This window comes from Oryza glaberrima, chromosome 3 (assembly GCF_000147395.1).
Source record: "Oryza glaberrima chromosome 3, OglaRS2, whole genome shotgun sequence".
NCBI lineage: Eukaryota > Viridiplantae > Streptophyta > Magnoliopsida > Poales > Poaceae > Oryza > Oryza glaberrima.
Window position 1 is genome coordinate 3,508,091 of NC_068328.1, and position 19,320 is coordinate 3,527,410.

Genomic DNA, 19,320 nt, shown 5'->3' on the forward strand with positions numbered 1-19,320 from the left:
TACGAAGCATGGATCTTTTCACACTTAGAAAATGACAAGAATACTGTGGGTTTTTCTACAGTACTGTATTTGAAATGGTAGAAAAATATGGCATTAATTGCAATGGTCTCCATTTAAGATACTGTTGACACATCATAACCAGGTTTGAATTTTCAAGGTTGAACAACAAAAGTAAAAATGTAAAGATTTCTGAAAGTACCAAAGAAGAATAAAATATCAAGATCTTACCAATCATTTTCGCTTCGGTGGCATCATCATGGCTTAGATCTGGATATTGCATCATTTATGTGTAGCAAATTAAGATCATATATCCCCATGCCTCCTCATCCACACATGTATGAGTGGATATAAATGTTAGCTCAATCAATTTGTGTGGAAAATTTGCAGTATATATATGCAGAAGTGGGAAGAGATGGCACGAATGTGATGTCACATTTAAAACAAATGCGTCGACACATGTTTACACTGACCGCACTTGGAACTATGGTATGTAATACAAAATAAAATATGCCTTAAATCAGGATCCGTTAAGTATGCTAAGATGACACAATTCATAACATTCCTGATGGTCAATCCTTAGAAAATGGATGATGAATGCCCATAAAGCTGGGAGTATACATATTTGGCACAAACATCAGCTGGGATTTTTCCTATCAGATTTGAGGTAGGCAGGCAGCCTTTTGAAACTGATTATCATCACTCTTCAGACGTACCCATCGTCTTCATTGGATTCTGCAACCACCTGAATCTGGCCCTCGCCTAACATTCCCATATGCAGAGAGTTCAAGAAGATCCATATCACGTCCTGCAGATATCAAACAAGTTACTTAGAAAGTTGGGTGATTAATTTTATGATCAATGATAGCTTCAGTAAAGGTGGAAAACTCAAGGTAGCCATACTACTCACCTGAGACCCTACAATAGGCACTCTTCTGTATGAGCTCAGATTTGGATAACTCTGTTTTGTTCCCTTTAGACCGGTTTACAGTAGCCTGTGGGAAAGAACCGACCGTGTCAAATGAGAAGGCTGTGCATCACAATTCACATAGGATCACATACTACTAGCAATGTTTTCCAACAAGATAACACACTACAGACAAGGTTTCATCGTAAACAATTTACGATTTCATTATTTCATCAATGCTCAATAGTAACAGGAAAATCATGAGTAACTTCTTTGTGACTGAAGAGAGGCGCAAATGTGCAAACAGGTGGGCCATCGGCATTACATAGGAAGCTTGTTTGTATCAATTAGTTAGAACCAGGTAGCACTCCCCATTACCTCACTCCGACAAACAATAAACTTAGCACAATTCTGTGTATGCACAATTACAGTGGAGTGATCGATCAGGGTATGGAACTATAGAGACGCATGTACCTGCAAAACCTGGCAGTTCTCCAATGTGCTCTTCCCACCCTGTCCATTCAAAAAAGGATTAGTAATGCAACGCGTCAAATAAAATCATGTTCTAAGTTCTAACTAAGAACAGTACAATTAAGCGAATGAAAATGCAACATGAAGCACTGAAATCTCCCGGGGCTTTCACATCATCAATTCATCAGACATCAAAGTAAGAAAGTAGCAGCGTTACACGAACTCCTTCATCAGTGTTGGAGTTGGGGTTTGGGACCTTGGAGTAGGGGACGATGTGGTCGTAGTCGTGGCAGAGGCATCCGGGGCAGCCGACGAGCTTGCGGAAGACGACGTTGCCGAGCGCGTCGCGGCGCCACCTCTCCGGGTCGCGCCCGGCCACCCGCTCCGCCTTCTCCCAGCACCGCTGCTTCACCACGTAGGGGAAGCTCCGCGGCTCCGACGACGACGCCAACGGCCGCGGCGCCGTGAGGAGCAGGCCGTCCAGCTCCTCCGCGACCGCGGCCACGGAGGCGGAGGAGGACCGAGGGGAGGTCGGCCGAGGCGTGGCCCCGAACGACGGCGGCGAGGGCGGCGCGTCGTGCCGCCGCCGGCGCAGCGGCTTCCTCCCCACCATTATCTCCCTATCTCCTCGGATTCGATGGTTTTTTTCTTTTTTTTCTTTTTTTCCCTCTCCTATTTGGATTTCATGTGAGACTTACAGGTGGGCCCACCGGATAGGATCGCCGTGGAGGCATTTCGTCGAGCAGGTTGCATGCTCGACCAGGACGGCGCCGCCGCCAATGATCTCAAATCTACCAAGTGAGCTTCGCCGCGTTCTTCGAGGAGCTCTCCCGTTGCAGTTCAGAAGCTACAGGCAATCGAAGATCATGTGAGTTGATGGCGATTTTTCTTTGTTTTCGGGCCACTTTGGATTTGATGCCAAAATATGTCATGTCAATTTTTTGGTAGTTTGAATAGTAAATATGATAGTTTGGTTCGAAGCGAAATGAATGGTAATGCTCATATTTAATTTGGTAGTATAATTCTAGAACTTTCTGCATCATAACATAAAAATTGGATTCATGTGAAACCATAGGTGGTTTTAGTTCTTTGTGATGGGAAATTGACAAGTACCGAAAGTGCAGGAAATGTGTGCGTGGACTAACATTGGTCAGGTTGCGACAGCTGTGCCAAGCCAACGGTTGTTTGGTTCATGTGTGTGCAGGTGATCGGAGTCGATCTTGGTCAACGGCGGATCAGGACTAGACTCAGGAAGGAGTTGAGGTCCAGAACGATCAAGGATGCCGGGTGACAAGATTGGACACAAGGTTGCACACGGTGGACAGACACCGTGTGAAGGTATTTGCAACGGGCTTCGCAAGGTCAAGTGCAAGCGCCGGGATTCGTGAAGAAAACCGAGGGAGGAAAGGAGCAAGCAGTGCTACAGTACACATGGTACTGTAGTATGCAGCCAATGAGGAAAGTACACGTGCATGCACTTGGTTGGAAGACTTGGTCAAGCAAGCTAGCATGCGAGCTGTGCATGTGTGTGCATTGGCTTGAGCAGTGCATGCATGCACGAGGTGATGTGCATGTGTGCTGTGATTGGTTGGCAGGGAGGCCACCAATCCATCGTGATCATGGGCTCGGCCAGGATGCCACACGGCTGGACCGGACTGGCCCAGTCCAAGATGGAGCAGGCCAGCATGATCCAAGCAACGACGACCCAGCTCAGCAAGCAAGGGCGTCAAGGCAGGAGGTTTCGGCGACGGCGCGCACGGGAATTGGCGAGGGCGCTCTCCAAGACGACGTGGCGCTCACTGGTTCGATGCGGAGGAGTCCCGCGTGGGACCCACGTGGTTTCGCGAGCGCGCGCGGGGCAAGGCACGGTCTTGCGTGGCCGCGTGGCGGTTTCCTGTTGGTGCAAGTGATGAGCACGCGGATCCGCACAGCGTGGGGAGCTCGGATCGACTACGTGGCAGCAATCTGCACTACTTCCTTCGAGTCTAAGGAACAGCGGATGGTTAAGATCAAGTCCAGGGTAGGGTTTCGCCCTAGGGGTATTTGAGACAATGTCTTAGGGGTCTTAGGCTATAAATAGAGAGATGGATGTAAGGGTGGAGGTTGCTTCTTTTGTAATCCTTTTGAGATGCTCGGTGAGAGAGTTTCGGTGTGAGTTTGGAGTGTGTTTGCCCAAGAGGCTTTTGTATTAGGATTAGTTTGGAGTGTGTTTGTCCGAGAGATTTTAAGTTTGTGTTAATGTTCTTCTTAAGGTGTATGTTTGCTCCTAGTTGAGCGGTTATTTTGCATCACCTATGAATGAAATGATTTGAAGGATTTCGTTTTTGCCTTGTTCATTTAAATTCCGCAATTTAAATTCCACTTGCAATTTGAACTTTGCGATGATGAGTTTTGCTATCTCCTCCTCACCTCTCTTAGTTTCGGAAATTCCTTCTCTCTTCTTTTCTAGATCCGGCTTCTCTAATAGCCGCGGTTCTAGTAAGGATTTTGAGAAATCCGGCTTGATGAGTATTTTTGGGGGCAAGATTTGAATTGCTATATTCACCCCCCCTATAGCCGTTCTTGGTCTTTCAATTTCAATTGGTATTAATCCAAACATATTACTTAGAAGTTAGAACTCTGCCCTACTAAATTATTGTAGTGCCAAAATATGTTTAGATTTTGACACTACCAATGTTTTAATAGGGTACTAAACCAAACAAGCCCTTCATCTCATTTTCTCTGTTACTCTGTACATTCTAGTGATTAAATGGAATCTGTTGAACAAGAAAGATGATCTATTTTGGGCATCTCTAGTTAACAACAGTTCTTTGACTGCTGTCCTCTGTGCTTAAACACACACTAAATTCAAGCAGAATATTCTGCCTAAAGGCTATATAGCTTTCTCGTCAGTATTGCCTAATCATGCCTACTCTTCTGCTAACTGAAGCATTCGACAGCCCAGGCTTTGATGTTTCCCAAACAATCATTGTACCCGTGACTAACATATGAGCAGATTTTCTTTGGACAAGAAACTCACAGAGAGCTGAAGATGATGTAAAGCAAATTATCCTCCTGTAGGCACTGAAGCCTGAAGACAATGTGTAGTGAATTATCTTCCTAATAATTAGGTCAGACAGTTCTGTCAAATTGTCCAAACTCAAAAAGAAAGAAAGAAAAATCAACCAAAGAACCACATAAATGACAGATTTTGCAGTGTTATCTCCAGATGTTACAAAGAAACGTGATGAGTAAACATTATATCATCTTTCTTCCTCGCCCCCAAAAAAGGCATTTTATCTTTCCTCGTGATAGCAGAAACAAATCCAAATCAATCATGCCTCTGCAACCGTACAAAAACACAAGATGCCATTTATCCTTCAATATATTACAGCTTTGCACCTCAATTCGCAAGCAATCTGTGCCACCCATAAATAGTTTTGTTCTCTGAATGACCAAAAGATTAAGCATCACGACGAATATATTACACATCTTGCTAGGCTTGACAAAGCCCAAGAAGCCTAATCTAAAAATAAGCTGAGTAGTTTGCACTGTGACACAACAGTACAGCCAATAGCAGCAGTTGACAGTCCTTCAGGCCTTAATACAGCACTGGAAGTAGCTCAGAAACGTCCTCCTTCCCTGCATCAGAAGTTCCAGTCAGAAACTCAGAGGCCACTAAAATCAGTTAATGTTACACAGAAGAATGCAGATATCTGCGGAATTAGTTTTTGCGCATAAGTTCATACTTGATGCTAAGTTTTATTTCCAAAAAAATGATGCTTTGAAAGTACCTGCATCTCAGAGTATGTAGAAGAATTGAATTGCAACTCAGAATTTTACATGTCAAATTGTCTCATGGAAAGAATTGTGATACTTTATTAAATACACTTATTGACAATTAATTTCTCCAGTTCCACAAGCAATAGCATAATCAAATACATATTTTTTCTAAGACACCACCAACCTGTGGCAGACTTTACTTAGTTGTTAGTCACTAAATCCAAGTGTTCCCGTGGGTACTTTGCATCTTTTTATTACGTGTTAAGAGTTGCTTATCTATCAACCGATTCAAATCATTATTAGTTCCTTCTAATCATCTTTCGGCCACCAAGACGCTTAATATATTAATTGGTTGTACTCTGGACTATGCATAATGCATATCAGTACAGGCTTACAGCCTTTAAAAGGCAAACAGATATGAGGATATCATGCATTTGATTTACAAAATATGAGTATTTGTCCTTGCCAATCATTTGATCGAAGCAGTGCACTATATATGTATATGCATAAAGCTGGAATGGCCGGTGATATGACTTCATATATACTCCTATTCGCCAACCCACCTATAGCTGTTGAACTGACTCCACTGTGCATGCTGATCCAGTACAAGGTTATAGGTCACCACCTCTAAATTGTTTAAATATATGTATTAGTTGATCAGCTAACTGCTTACCCGTGATTAATTCTAGTAATTCAGGAGACGTTAAAACATGGTATTTTCTAAACTATATGTCCAATAGCTTCTCAAATTTTCTATAGTCTGTCATTCTTCTCCCTGTTGACATCTTACAAGAACAAGCTAGAGCTGCCTAGGTAAAATAACCAGGCAAATGCAGTTACAGAATGGCTGCATCAGCTTGTAACCTTCTCCTCTCCTCGGATCCTGTCCTAGCCTTCTCTTGTTACTCCAGGGAAAAAAATGTCTAGACATTAATATTTGCATGTTGATTCTACAGCTCCAGGACAGCAGTACTACTAATCTACTGTACTGCAGTAATGCAGTCTGCACATTCAAACGCTCTCCACCGTCCACGGTGAAAACAATTCATGATCCATGCCTTGGAATAAGAGTTTGACCGACAAAGCCTCACGCGGTTGCTGTTCTCTAGCGTAGGGATTAAGAAACATGCAAAATTATTTACAGTATTATCTTCGAAATCTGTTTCAGTGTTAGGAAATGAAGCTTCTACAGTGGTGCTGCCCTCTGAAAGTGCTCTGCTTGTGCTTTGTTTTTACATGCCACAATGCTAGTAGTACTACATTTCAAGAACTGGATTTGTCCACTTGTTATTTTTTTATTTATCCCCTTTCCTTTTAACAATTTGACTTGTACTACTATCAGTTAAAGCCAATCTTGTACTGGTCGTATCAAACAAAAGAAAGATCAAATCTTTGCACTCCATGATTCAGCTAAAGACCGCACAAATCGAAAAACAAAGCATTTTTACGATCCAGAAATGAAATGGGTTTTAATGAGATCATGTAAATCCTCATTGACCGTTAGATGACATGAGAGTAAAGTCGTGACTTAATTCCAAGAATAATAAAAAAAAAGAGAATCAAATCAAAACCGGGTAGGCTATCAGGGCGAATGAGCCTTACCGTCGGCGAGCCGTGGCGGCCATGGAGTTGCCGGTGGCGGTGGTCATCGGCCGGCCGGCCGAGGTTGGCCTTGGCGGGCTTCTGCTGCGGCTGCGGCTGCTGCTGCTTCTGCTGGGCGAGGAGGTCGTCGTCGCCGCCGAGGCTGGTGCGGGAGAGCTCCTTCTTGTTCTGCTTCCGCATCTCGCGGATCTTGGAGAAATCCATGGAGTAGTCCGGCAGCGCGCCGTTCTTCATGTCCCAGTCCCCGAACGCCGGCACCGTCATCCACCCGTTCCCGCCGCCCGCCGCCGCCGCGCCATGCCCCTGCTCACACACGCGCGCAAGAACGCAGTGAAAGATTCAGACAAGAAACAGCAGGAACGAAAAGAGAAGAAGGGTTCGTTTCAGGGAATTGAGATGGAAGCCGTTCTTGGCAGTTTCTTACCCCCTTGATGTTCTCCATGGTGGTTTGCTGGATGATGATGATCTCTCTCACGCAGCCTCGCAAAACGCAACTGATCTCTCTAGATTATCTCTAGAATATCTTCTTCCTCCTGGATGGCAAGCTGCCAAGCTGAGCAGTGCTCAACTTGTCTTGGAGGTGGTAGCGAAGAATGTGTGGCGACTGGAGAGAAGAAAGCGATAGAGCTGTACTTATATGTTGACGAAGAATGAGGAGAAGAAAAAAAAAATTGATGTTTGCGCAGCTCACCAGCTGGTCATGAGCTAACAGTACTACTAAGTGATTGCTTAAGAGCTAATCACTCAGCTTAACAGCTGAGATTAGAAGCTGCATTACTGCTCTTCGTACACCACGCGTCCCCGAAGGCCCGAAGGCTACAGCTGGTGATGCATTGATGTGTGTGAACAGTGAAGCTGGGGATACTAGGATGGGCCCACTTGTCAGGTGGGCCCGTGACCTACCCACAGCTTCTTCTCTCTTCACATCACACGGCATTACGCTGCGAAAATTCAGTGGATCGCAGCTCTAACTCCTTGCTAATTGGGGGCGCCAGCGAATGCGTCTTTTTCTTGCCCAACTCACAAGCTTTGCAGCTTGCAAAAGAAAGAAATGCTCATGTCCACATCGATTTCCTAATGCATTCTCCCTTTCAGATTCATGTGCAGGTTCTTGGTTTTTTCCTGTGTCAATTCTAGGAGAAGAGAGCACTGCGAAGCGAATTACCAAAAGTGTAATGGCTGGTATTTATCATCTTGATAGCCTGTCAACAGCAAACGTAATGAGTGTATATGTTCTGATTGGAAAGATTTCCATCATCTGAAAATGCTGGATATGCATGTAAGCAATATTCTTCAGCAATCATGCAACAGAGATGGCCTTGATTCGAGCATTTGTCCTGAGTCCTGACACTTCTTCTCACAAATATTGGTGATGAATTCGGTTGTAAAGGTTGTCAGCCATTGTTTGTTGGGAACTGAATATGCTTAGAGAACACTGTCGTTTTCAGAAATGTATATTGGGTGTTTTTACTTCCATAATGACACGTACCGCTACAAGTTAGTACTACATGAAAAATATTGCAGAAAGATTTCCCTTTGGTTGTTAGGAATCTTTTTGCTCATTATTGAGGAGCACTTTTGCAGCCCTCAAAAGTGTTCATCTTCAACAAACTACTATGGTTGGCATCAACTAAAAAGTATAACTTCTCACTATATCATATACTTATGATGCTTATCTCTCATTTCTTATTTACATGTAAGTACATTGGTGTCTCTTCTCATTATTTCTTATTGATCTTTCTTTTTTTCCATTTTTACTATCATAAGAGGGGCGAGCTTCTATAAACGTGGGGAACTATGATGGGAGATCATAGTGAAGCTCTGAGGCATTTTGGTGTGCTAAGAGTTGCTCTGGAGTAAGAAAAACATATAGAATGATTATACAAGTTCGGTTCTCTAGCTGCATAATATCCCCACTCGTGTGATTCATTAGAGAGACTAACTCTCAAGCATACGGTAAATTAGGGTTGGCTCCTATGCAAGAGGAATATTTCATGTTTATTGTGATTGTTGGGAGATAACTTAAATGGGATTGCAAGCGGACCTTTCAGGTCAATGCGGTAATATTAAAAAAAGCGAGATTTTGACTCCCTCCAACTATTTTTTAAGAATAAATTGTGAGTTTGTTGTTATTGAACACGGGACACACTCATTATCGAGTGTATCTCTTGGTAATGTATCGATAATTTATATTGCAGTATAGTAGAGACTAGGGATGAAAACGGATCGGAAACGGACGGAAACTAGCTTTATCATATTCGTTTTCATATTTTTTTTGGAATCGGAATCGTAATCGAAAACTCGGATACGGAAATGAAATTGAATATTATCGAATACAGATACGGAGCGAATACGAGACGGAACGAATACGGTAACGAATATTTACCGGTATATAAAAACCCCTCAAATTGAGTTTCTTGATCAAGGAAAAGGAAGAGATATCGCTTATTATTTTTTTTCAACATCTCCAACATTTATATCGTAGACGGTCCCACAACCGTATGTGAAAATCGATTTTCATGATTGTTCCTCTAAGAGAGCCATATACAAATATGATTATCATTTTCTATTCCCAAAACCTTTTACTAGATGTATAACTTACTTACCATTGTATAAATTGGAGATGTTATTTATTTTACTTCACATCTTCAAAACTTATAATGTTTGTATTATACTTTAAATTCTTTCAAATACAAATGTTATAAACTACAAAGTGGTAGATCTCGTTGAGCCCTACAATTTTAATATGGAACACATCTCCATCAGATGTCGTTTGAATGGTAGATCTGAGATTTTGTAAAAATTAATATGGTATATTATAATGAATAATTAGACCCTTAAATGACCTTAAATAATAAAATAGTCAATAATAAAGTTGTAGATCTCATCGAGCTCTATAATGTTGATATAAAATTTGTCTTCATCTGATTCCGTATGAAAAAGTTATGTATATATACGTGTTTTTTCTAAAATTTGCTCAATGTCTGCGGATATCCGAAAAAAATTCCGGATAATTTCTGACCGTTTTTCGATTCCGACGGATAATACCCTTACTATATTCGTTTTCGTTTCCGAGAAAAAATATCCGAATTCGTTTCAGAATCCGAGAATTTCCGGATAATTCCGACCGAAACTATCTAAATCCAAAAAATGGTCTGGACGGACGGAAACTATCCGAACCAGTTTCATCCCTAGTAGAGATAAATATAGCATCTTTGATTTCTTTAATGAAAACATCCAAGTTATGATTGGGGATAAGGAAGGTCACCAAATCGACAACGGCCGGTGCCACGTCCTCTCGTTCTTTAGATGATTTCTCCTCGTAAAAATAGTTTATGGCGATGGGCAACTTATGCTCTGCAAATCGGCAGCCATGCTCCTTTGCCTAAAACAGCGATAGCTTCATTGCTGGCTTGCTGCATTGCTCGCCAAAAGTCAGGTGCCACTACTCTAAAATCCCTTCTGAAATCAACCATTATACTCTAATAGAAGATTAGATGATATTCTATTTCTGCCTGTCACCGTTTTTTTGCTACTGCTTCTCCCATCCCATAAAAAAAAACTTATACTAGATGTGACACATCCTATTACAGTAATACTACGAATTTAGTCATACATCTATTCAAATTCGTTGTGCTAGAATGCGTCACATACAGTTTTAGATTTTTTTTTTTTAGACATAGAGTAATACTCTAATCAAATATTAGATGTCCATTCTAAAGTAAACAAACATAATATCGAATGTGACACCTACTCTTAGTAGGACCACGAATCTGGATATGATGTGTGATATTTGGCACCGGTTTGTTTAACTGACGGTGAGTAGTTGTAAAACTTGAAATGGAAAATATACTTTTATAGATATTAAAATGCTTTTTAAAGCCCAGGTCCAGCCCAGCCCATTGAGGGCTGGAAACGTCCGATCGAACCGGATCACTTTCACTTTCCTCCAAGTCCCGTCTTCCTTCCCGCGGCCACACTCCCGCCGCCCCGCCGTCCGCTGGAGTACGCTGTACGCCGACGAGCCCGCGGCAGAAGGCACATGTGAACTGCCGCTACTCCGGCCGCGCTATAAACATTTCACCAAAAAAAATCAGTGAGCTATAAACAAATACTGATGTCATAGGCTGTTTTTAGGTGTTAAAATAAATAACTTCTTGCGTCTTTTGTATTCTACAGCTCTTAATGTACTGATTGTTATGCATCCAAGAAGGACATGCAGTTGGTCTCACATTGTAATTCCAGTGGCATTGGAAACTGATGTTCACCATGGGGATGATAGTAAAGACAGAGTTGGATCAACTACAGTTAAGTGTGATCCATGCATTCCTCCACTGCTTCTTAGCTTCCCTCAGGACCAATGATGGGAGATCATATCCATTTCAGAACTACTCTCTCTGTTTCAAAATGTTTGACACCGTTGACTTTTTAACATATGTTTAACAGTTCGTCTTATTTAAAAAAATTGTGAAATATGTAAAACTATATATGTATATGAAAGTATATTTAACAATGAATCAAATGATATGAAAAGAATAAATAATTACTTAAATTTTTTGAATAAAACGAATGGTCGAACACGTACTAAAAAGTAAATGGTGTCAAACATTTTGAAACAGAGGGAGTACAACATTGGACTGCTCGGAAGGGCTCCTGAACTACGAAGCCATCATCAATCCAGAAGGGTATGTGGCACTGTAGCGTTGACACTGCTGAAGATGTTAAAGCGGGCATGAATGGAAGATAGATAGGCGTGCGAATGCTGGTAAATTTACGCACATCATGGTCAGGTGTGGTTGTCGTCAGTACTGGATGTGTTTATCTAGAGTAATGCTAATTTTGTAAACTGATGATGTGTATTGCACCATCAGTCTGCAATCGTTGAAGCATAGCATTTTTACTTGTTCCAACTTCCAAGCATCCATGTGTACATCACCAGTCTCACTGTACATGATACCTTGTTTTCAGGTTGGCTCCTATGCAAGAGGAATGCTTCTTGTTCATTCTCAATGCTTGGAGAGAAAACACTCCTATATTGCAAGCAGGCTTATCAGGGTCAATGTGGTGATATATCAACTATTTATATTGCAGTACAGCGAGAAAACGCCCATGGGTTTTTCGGCTAGCTTCATAAGATGGTGGGCTAGATGACCTGGGTTCAAAGCCTCACCCTTTCTAATTATTTGATATTAGGTCATTCCCTAATATTCGCATTTTTTTTATATTGCAGTACAACATAGACAAATATTATATCTTTGCTTTTTTTAATAGAAACATCCAAGTTGTTATTGGGGCCTAAACTACCACAGGCAGTTCAGTTGGGCCTAATTCTGGTGGCCGCCTGGACAAGTGCTATATTGTGAAATCATATTCATACCTTCAGGAAACAATGATACATCCAGAGATCAGAGATGGATGATGATTGGCAAAGGAATATGATCTTGCAATCATTTGTGAACATGCGGGACAAAACAAATGATGGACAGCTGAAGATAAGCAAACAAAATAAAATAAAACAGGGTTTCTCTGACATACTAGCATCTGTTCGAATCTTGAAGTTCGATGAAAAAACATGTCTAGTTTGATGAATAAACAGTTGAAATGGCAGGAAACGTGTGTGTGCAGTTCTTGCATAGGGAGTACCCTGTCGTGCTGGGATGTAGTATGCAGTTTTTCGTCTGGTAGTTAACAATTAACTCAACGAGAAATCATGCCAACGAAATGGTCAACATGTATTCGAGTTGTTGGACGTCATGTTCAGAAACACAACCGGTTCTCGATTAAAAAAAAATCAGACGGTAGCATATCTTAACAGCGCGTTTTGAGCTAACTAGGAATTGACGTGTTCGCAGCCGAATTTAGCGAAAACGACCACAACAATTTCTGAAACTGATTGGTAATTGTATCATGCCAGCTTCGTTTGGCCTGTAACAGCGACGTGAATGCACACACGCATAGTGAGAAAAGGAGAAACCATGACATCTTCAGAGAACTGGTAATCTTCTTCAGAAAAAAAAATGGCGTAACCAAGAAACAACCAAAGAACCGGACAGCAATTCAATCAAACTACGAATGCTTTATAATTCGCTATTTCCATTGCCAATATCGTCTTTGTAAAGAAGATATAATCATCATTATATATGCACATGATTAATTAAGGGGGTAATAACAAAAAGGAGAAGAAAACAAAGAAGTGATCAAAAAAGAATCTGATGAACAGAATCATCATCATCAAGAATCAGGCGTCCTGGGAGTAGAAGTCGATGATCTCCTTGAGGTCGAGGTGGAGGAGGGAGGAGGAGGAGCGGTCGTGGTGGCCGGCGAGCCAGAGTATGTGCTCGAAGAGGATGGCGTCGACGTCGACGAAGAGCGCCGCCTTGCTCTCCTCCTTCCTCACCGCCGTCTCCAGCAGCAGCCGGAACGGGTAGGTGTCGAGCACCAGCTGGTCGACGGAGAACACCCGCCGCTCCTTCCCGACGACGACCGTCGTCGTCACCGCCGCCGGAGACGGGCCGTCGTCGCCGTCGTCGAGGGAGCGGTAGCCGATGCGGGACGGCGAGGCCGACGGCCACCGGAGGAACACGCAGCAGCCGGCCATCTCGAACGAACTCTCCTCTCTTGATGAGCTTTTCTTGCGGCTCTAATGGCGGCGTCGCGGGGATGGGACTGTGGAAGGAAGAGTGGAAAGGGAGCGAAGTCTCTCGTTTATAACAAGGGGGAGTGGAGGTTGAATGAACCGTTGGAGGTGTTTTTTTTGCAGATCAGACCTGCATATTCTCATGATTTACCATATAACCCATACTGGAAGTGAGAGAATTGAGAGCTGGTATAATAGTAGATTATAAGCTAGCTATAAACACATATTGAGAAGATAGATAAGGACAGAAAATAGCAGCATGCTACAAATTTGTAGACTGCCGCAACACAAACTACAAGACGTAATATGTATATAATAGGTAGCCCACTACTACGTAATACTACTCTCTCCATCCCACAAAAAATCCAATCCTAGCATCTCAAGGTGGAATTAGTGGAGAGTAAGAATAACTAAAATGTCCTTAATCATTAAAAAATTAGTAAGAGAGTAAGAGTGATAGATAGGTAAAGGGTATTGAAGGAATAAAACTTCTCGTTTTTCGTGCTAATATTAAGTAGGATGGTATAAGTTAGTTTTTTATGGAACAAAATTCAAACTCTAAAAGTTTAGGTTTTTTTTAGATGGAGGGAGTATTAAGCTTGCTGGAGAGAAAACTAACATCAAGGGGATACATGTAATTTAGTGAGAAACAGAGGGGTTTTACTGAAAATGTTTGCAATGATGTGCGTTCCATCGGATGCTACTGCGTCGTCTCGGGATAGCCGTTGGACCTGGACAATAGATGATGGAAAGCGACGTCGTGGTGGACCCGGTCACTTGAGCCTCCTTCTTCTGCTCCCTGCAAATCTCACGAGTCCGTAACATTACATGACTCGGCCCGAGAGTTTCACCACGGACAGTAAACAAACAACAGCTCAACGGAGAGAGGTGAACAAATCAGGAACATGTGTGCAGCAAGCGACACCGGCACGGAGGCGGGCACGACGATTACGATGCCGATCAACTTGGGGTACTCACACGGTTGACGGCCTGACGCGGTGCGCTGGTGCGGCTTTGGCTAAGCGGAGAGAAGCTTCCGCATCCGCTATAGCTGTGGCCGGCCAACCAACGCGCCGTCCGGCCCGCGAGACGTGACGACGGCGGAAAAACAGTAGAAAACGGGAGGCGGAATCAAAAAAAGGTGGGGCGCGAGTCGCACGACACGGGATCGCGATGCCGGGGCGGCACGGCTGCTTGTCGCTGTCTGCGTGGTAGGGATACACGCGGGCTGGCCTGTGAGCACTTATAGATCGAGGCTCTCTTTATATTCTAACTTTTTTTTCTTTGAACTTTTAACTTTTCTATCACATCGAACATTTTTACACACATAAATTTCCAACTTTTTCGTTACATCGTTCCAATTTTTTCAAACTTTTAATTTTGACGTAAAACTAATTAAATACAGCCCGAATAAGTGATAGTGAATAAGTTTTCGCATCATGGTTCGACTTATCGTATCTAAAGATACAAGTGGATCGATACATAAACCTGTTTACATACCAAATTAAAAAGTAACTCGCAAGTTAATCTACACGGTACCTGCTAAGTTTGCTTATTAGTAGGCTCGTGGGTTGATCGGCTTACATCCCTGCTGCGTGGCCGCGTCTGTTGGTTACTTGGTTGGCTCCCCCATCTCCAACTCTCCATCAACATGTACGTCCACGTGCGCGCGACCCCGCGAGGGCGTGAGAAATCGCCAAAGGCCTCATCCCACCCCATATGAAGCAGTGGGTGGATAAATCCACTTTGTCATCTCTCATATTTTCATCGAGTTTAAATCGTATCCCTGAATCACATACTGAATTACAAAACTCAATCTATGAAATAGCTGGGGTTCTCTGACGTGGCACCCTAATTTAACCCAGTTTTTGCAAGTTGAGGGTAAAGATTTATTGCAGTTTAGGGATACTATGATTTAAACTCGACAGGAAGCAAAGTAAACGTATCTCAACTGGTTATGTTTCTGTAGTAGAACCAACTCATCAGGGTTCAAGTCCTAGACTTGGACACGGGTGCTCTCATTTACGGCTAACTATTATTTTAGTGATAGGCAATGTACCTGAGTGTGTGTATATTTATAGGACTAGTTACATGCCCGTGCTAACGCTACGGTGAAACAACAAAAAGATATACAATATATTGTTTGGGCTATCAAGTATAGATTCAAGACATTAATTAAGACTTACAGATGAGCGAGTTCAGTTAAGAAGCTTATTAGAAGTTCCTCAGTTATTATATATTCGAAAGGGATAAACAAGCCAAATAAATTACATCCAGGACAAGGTTCAAAATTTGCAAAACAAGCCATAAGGTCGACCCATTCAGTCGACGATGTATTATGTCTTCAACGTCTTTTCTCCACGTCACAGAAAAACCAGTAACCAAAGAACAAAAGTCTGATTGATATATTAAGTTCTAAACCGATTCCAAGACACATTCAGTCAATTAAGTTCAAATACACAATCATGCATTTCTGTCACGCCCCGAACTAGCTCCGAGCGGAACTAGCCCGTGACGCTCCAAATTAACCTGTTAATCGATACTAGTCCCAGGAAACAGTGCTGGTATCACAGGAAGACGGAATATCACAGCAACAGAGGTCTCTTTATTATAGAGTAGGAGTATAGTCATGTTGGGCTGCGGACAGATCCCGAGCTCACAACTGCATTACAAAAGGGAGGCGGAAGCCAAGACTTGGACCACACATCACAGCCGCCCGAGGGAAGTCTAATTCCCCTCCCTCCTTCTTTTCTTTTCTTTTCTTTTCTTTTCAAAAAGGATTTAAATAAATCCTTTTCCTTTAGACCAAAAATCCAATAATCTTAGAAATTCAATATCTTCCCAACCGTAAGTCTGTTTGACTCCATTCAACTTCCAAAACTGGTATCGGTTAGGAGCAAGTTCTTCCAGGAGCAAGTCGGCTACGATGAGTTTTAGGGTTTCGGCCTAGTTCCCAAGTCGCGCCTGTGATGTGTGGTCCAAGTCTTGGCTTCCGCCTCCCTTTTGTAATGCAGTTGTGAGCTCGGGATCTGTCCGCAGCCCAACATGACTATACTCCTACTCTATAATAAAGAGACCTCTGTTGCTGTGATATTCCGTCTTCCTGTGATACCAGCACTGTTTCCTGGGACTGGTATCGATTAACATGTTAATTTGGAGCGTCATGGGCTAGTTCCGCTCGGGGCTAGTTCGGGGCGTGATAGTTTCAACATTAATTAAAGTATCACATTCATATATCAGTACATGGCTTGGCAAACCACAAAGCTGAGGCTGCCTTAATCTAAGCTATAACAAAATTTCTTTTTTTTTTTGCATTTTAGAATAAACAGTAAAAGAGAATGGATAAATCACATGTCCTGAAGCTGTAAATTTCTACAAAGTCCTAAGCAGCTCAATTTTTGAGAGGGTAGTAGTGTTGTTCCCTTTATGGTTCATCTGATGCATGAAGAAGGCAAGTTCAATTTCTGGTTCAGTAACTCTTGTTGTTCCTACTGCTTCCAGGAAGCAGAACCGCCAAGGATTTTCTTGCTTGATGACTGTAAAGAGATGAAAGTTCAAACTGGTCATTAGAAAAATTGTGTGCAGATAAGAGTGGTGTTGAGAAGTCAAGTTATCAAAGTAGCATTTTGTCTTCGTTCCAAAGGAGCTAACTCTGTTTTTAAATATCTGATCTTTTTTTTTCATAAACTCACTAATACATATCACTAATACGAGGGAAATTGTAAGTGAATAGTGAATGAAGATAAATAATGGTTTGAGAGAGATAGAGGTGAACTCACCAATATATCCCAACTGCATAATCAAGGGCAATGCGTGCATGAGTGATAGAAATCATGGCAGCAAGTATCATTATTGTGATCACATTCTGCATGGAGAAATGTATTTTTTTTCCAAGAATATAAGCCTATTCCTCTGCTAGTAAAGTTCCCATGTCAACCTATTTTACTTTAAAACCAAAGAAACTGTAAATAAAAAAAAAACGAGATAGAGATTTGCAATTCACTAGGTACAAAAGTTAGATGCACTTCTTTAACATTTTAGCAGATTGCTTCCAACATATGACATCAACTTCCCAGTCAGTTGGTTATTTTACAATCTTGAAAAGCAATATTTTTCTATCAGTCCAACTAATTTGAGAAAAAAAAATTCTGAATGAGATATATCAAGAGCAGTTGTGAGGCTGAATTGTTCAGGGATGTATAGAAAGCAAGCTTGTGTTTGACGCAACAAATATGTGTATATGTAAGATTGATGGAGTATGGATTCTGAGCGATAGCAGTAGACAATTCAATCAATATTTTATCACCTAAAGATCATGCATAGTATTTTGACGAAACAACGGCAGATGTGCACCTTCAAGATGAAGCTTTACTGACGATCCAAGTCGTTGAGGGGATCTAAGATACAGAATCCATAAACACTCTCCAGAACACATGCATTGCAGGTGAGGAGCCGGACGGGACATTTCGCCGAGCACCCCGCGTTCATTGTACTCTGAGGAAAAGCGGCAAGCGCTGGATGATGGGTTTTGTTTCAGAATGCATGATGAATCCGGATGAACCTCCACGATGCCAAGTTTCGGACTGGTCACCTGCTGATGAACTGCATTATGAGTTTTGTTCAACTACTCACCTCTCACGGGATTCACCTGTTGCTCCCCCACCGGCGAGGAACTCCATAGCTGCAGCTCACCCCTGCGATGCAGAGGGGATCGGTGGAGACAGGCGATGCAGAGGACGGCGCGGTGGCTACCTAGCGACGGGAGCACCTCGTGCGGCGGGCATCGGTGGAGCAGAACGGCGGCGACGACCTGGCGACGGGAGGACCTTGTGCAGCGGGGAGGCGGAGGATCGTGGAGAGCGAGCTGGCGGCGGGGATCGATGGCAGACAGGCGATGCAGAGGACGGCGCGGCGGCTGATACGGAGCGGAGCGCTGATGGCGGAGGTGCGGGAGCGGAATTCCGGCGGAGGGCGGAGACGCAAGTGTGGTGGGAGAGCGATAGGGAGGGGGGTGGGCCGTGCAGGTCGTGCGCTGATTGAGGGAGGTGGAGGTGGGATCGATCTGAACCGTTTGGATTTTACGCGGATGATCTGAACCGTTGAATGATGAATGTAAGAGTGTAAGAGTAAAAGATGAGTAAAACGAGTTGGTGAATTATAGGATAGATAGAAGATAGATAGATAGACGAGTTGGTGAATTATAGGATAGATGAGTACGCGTGATGTGAGCGTCTACTTTTGTATTTAAAAAAACTCGACAAAAAGATGAGGAACGTCGAGCGGACTTATTCCGCAGTGGGTTGTCACAGGCTCGCAGCTCTCACGCACCAGCCCGCTACTGCTCCGAAATCGTGTCCAATTCTCCAACGGACGGAATCCATCTGGGCCTCCAATTCTCCAAGCCGAATGCCAGCACAAGCCAACAACTCGGCCGTGTCCAATTCTCCATGTACATATCTCTCACTTTTTTTTTTTTTTTGCATAATTCCAATTTCAGTTTTCATATATCTAATATTCTAATGCTGGCAGTGTTTACCAGTTCTGATTGGGCCACTTGACGGCCTTTACTTTCAAAATAAATCCTAGAATTATGTGAAAGAAAAAAACAGTAGGAAAAAAATAGGCTTGAGTGTTGCTGCGTTGCAGCTCTCCTGTTCTGAGGTGCTAGCCCTCTTATAGGAATGACTATGTATTAATCTAGAAGAATCCATGGCAGCTAAAAGTGTTTGAATTAAGGAGCGATCCAAGTAATGTAATGGAAATACTCCTTCTGTCTTAAAATAAGTATATTTTAATCTATCACACACATACAAATAAAAAGTAAAAATACTAGGATACCCCACTTTATTAAATCTTAATACAAATATTTTTCACTTTATATACTTTTCAATGCGTTCTCTTGTTTTTCACAAACTATAATGCAATGATTATTTTAAAAAATAAA

The 19,320-nt window shown here is 42.5% G+C and overlaps 4 protein-coding genes across 4 annotated transcripts; all 4 read right to left on the reverse strand.

The window, feature by feature from the left end:
- Positions 1–367: 367 nt before the first annotated feature.
- On the reverse strand, positions 368–2,085 carry LOC127766828 (uncharacterized). The gene is made up of 4 exons (XM_052291983.1): positions 1,632–2,085; positions 1,379–1,417; positions 908–992; positions 368–805 (listed from the first exon to the last, which is right to left on the reverse strand). Exons 1-4 carry the CDS (start codon positions 1,986–1,988, stop codon positions 723–725), a joined length of 564 nt encoding a protein of 187 aa, XP_052147943.1. The 5' UTR covers positions 1,989–2,085; the 3' UTR covers positions 368–722.
- A 2,621-nt stretch (positions 2,086–4,706) lies between these two features.
- LOC127769076 (uncharacterized) lies at positions 4,707–7,361 on the reverse strand. Its single transcript, XM_052294782.1, has 3 exons — positions 7,164–7,361; positions 6,740–7,042; positions 4,707–4,996 (listed from the first exon to the last, which is right to left on the reverse strand). Exons 1-3 carry the CDS (start codon positions 7,179–7,181, stop codon positions 4,949–4,951), a joined length of 369 nt encoding a protein of 122 aa, XP_052150742.1. The 5' UTR covers positions 7,182–7,361; the 3' UTR covers positions 4,707–4,948.
- Positions 7,362–12,713: 5,352 nt separating this feature from the next.
- On the reverse strand, positions 12,714–13,412 carry LOC127767961 (uncharacterized). The gene has a single exon (XM_052293451.1). The coding sequence runs from the start codon at positions 13,335–13,337 to the stop codon at positions 12,978–12,980; it is 360 nt and encodes a 119-aa protein (XP_052149411.1). The 5' UTR covers positions 13,338–13,412; the 3' UTR covers positions 12,714–12,977.
- A 3,336-nt stretch (positions 13,413–16,748) lies between these two features.
- On the reverse strand, positions 16,749–18,055 carry LOC127768860 (uncharacterized). Its single transcript, XM_052294513.1, has 3 exons — positions 18,009–18,055; positions 17,730–17,890; positions 16,749–16,912 (listed from the first exon to the last, which is right to left on the reverse strand). The coding sequence occupies exons 1-3, from the start codon at positions 18,053–18,055 to the stop codon at positions 16,749–16,751; spliced, it is 372 nt and encodes a 123-aa protein (XP_052150473.1).
- Positions 18,056–19,320: the final 1,265 nt, after the last annotated feature.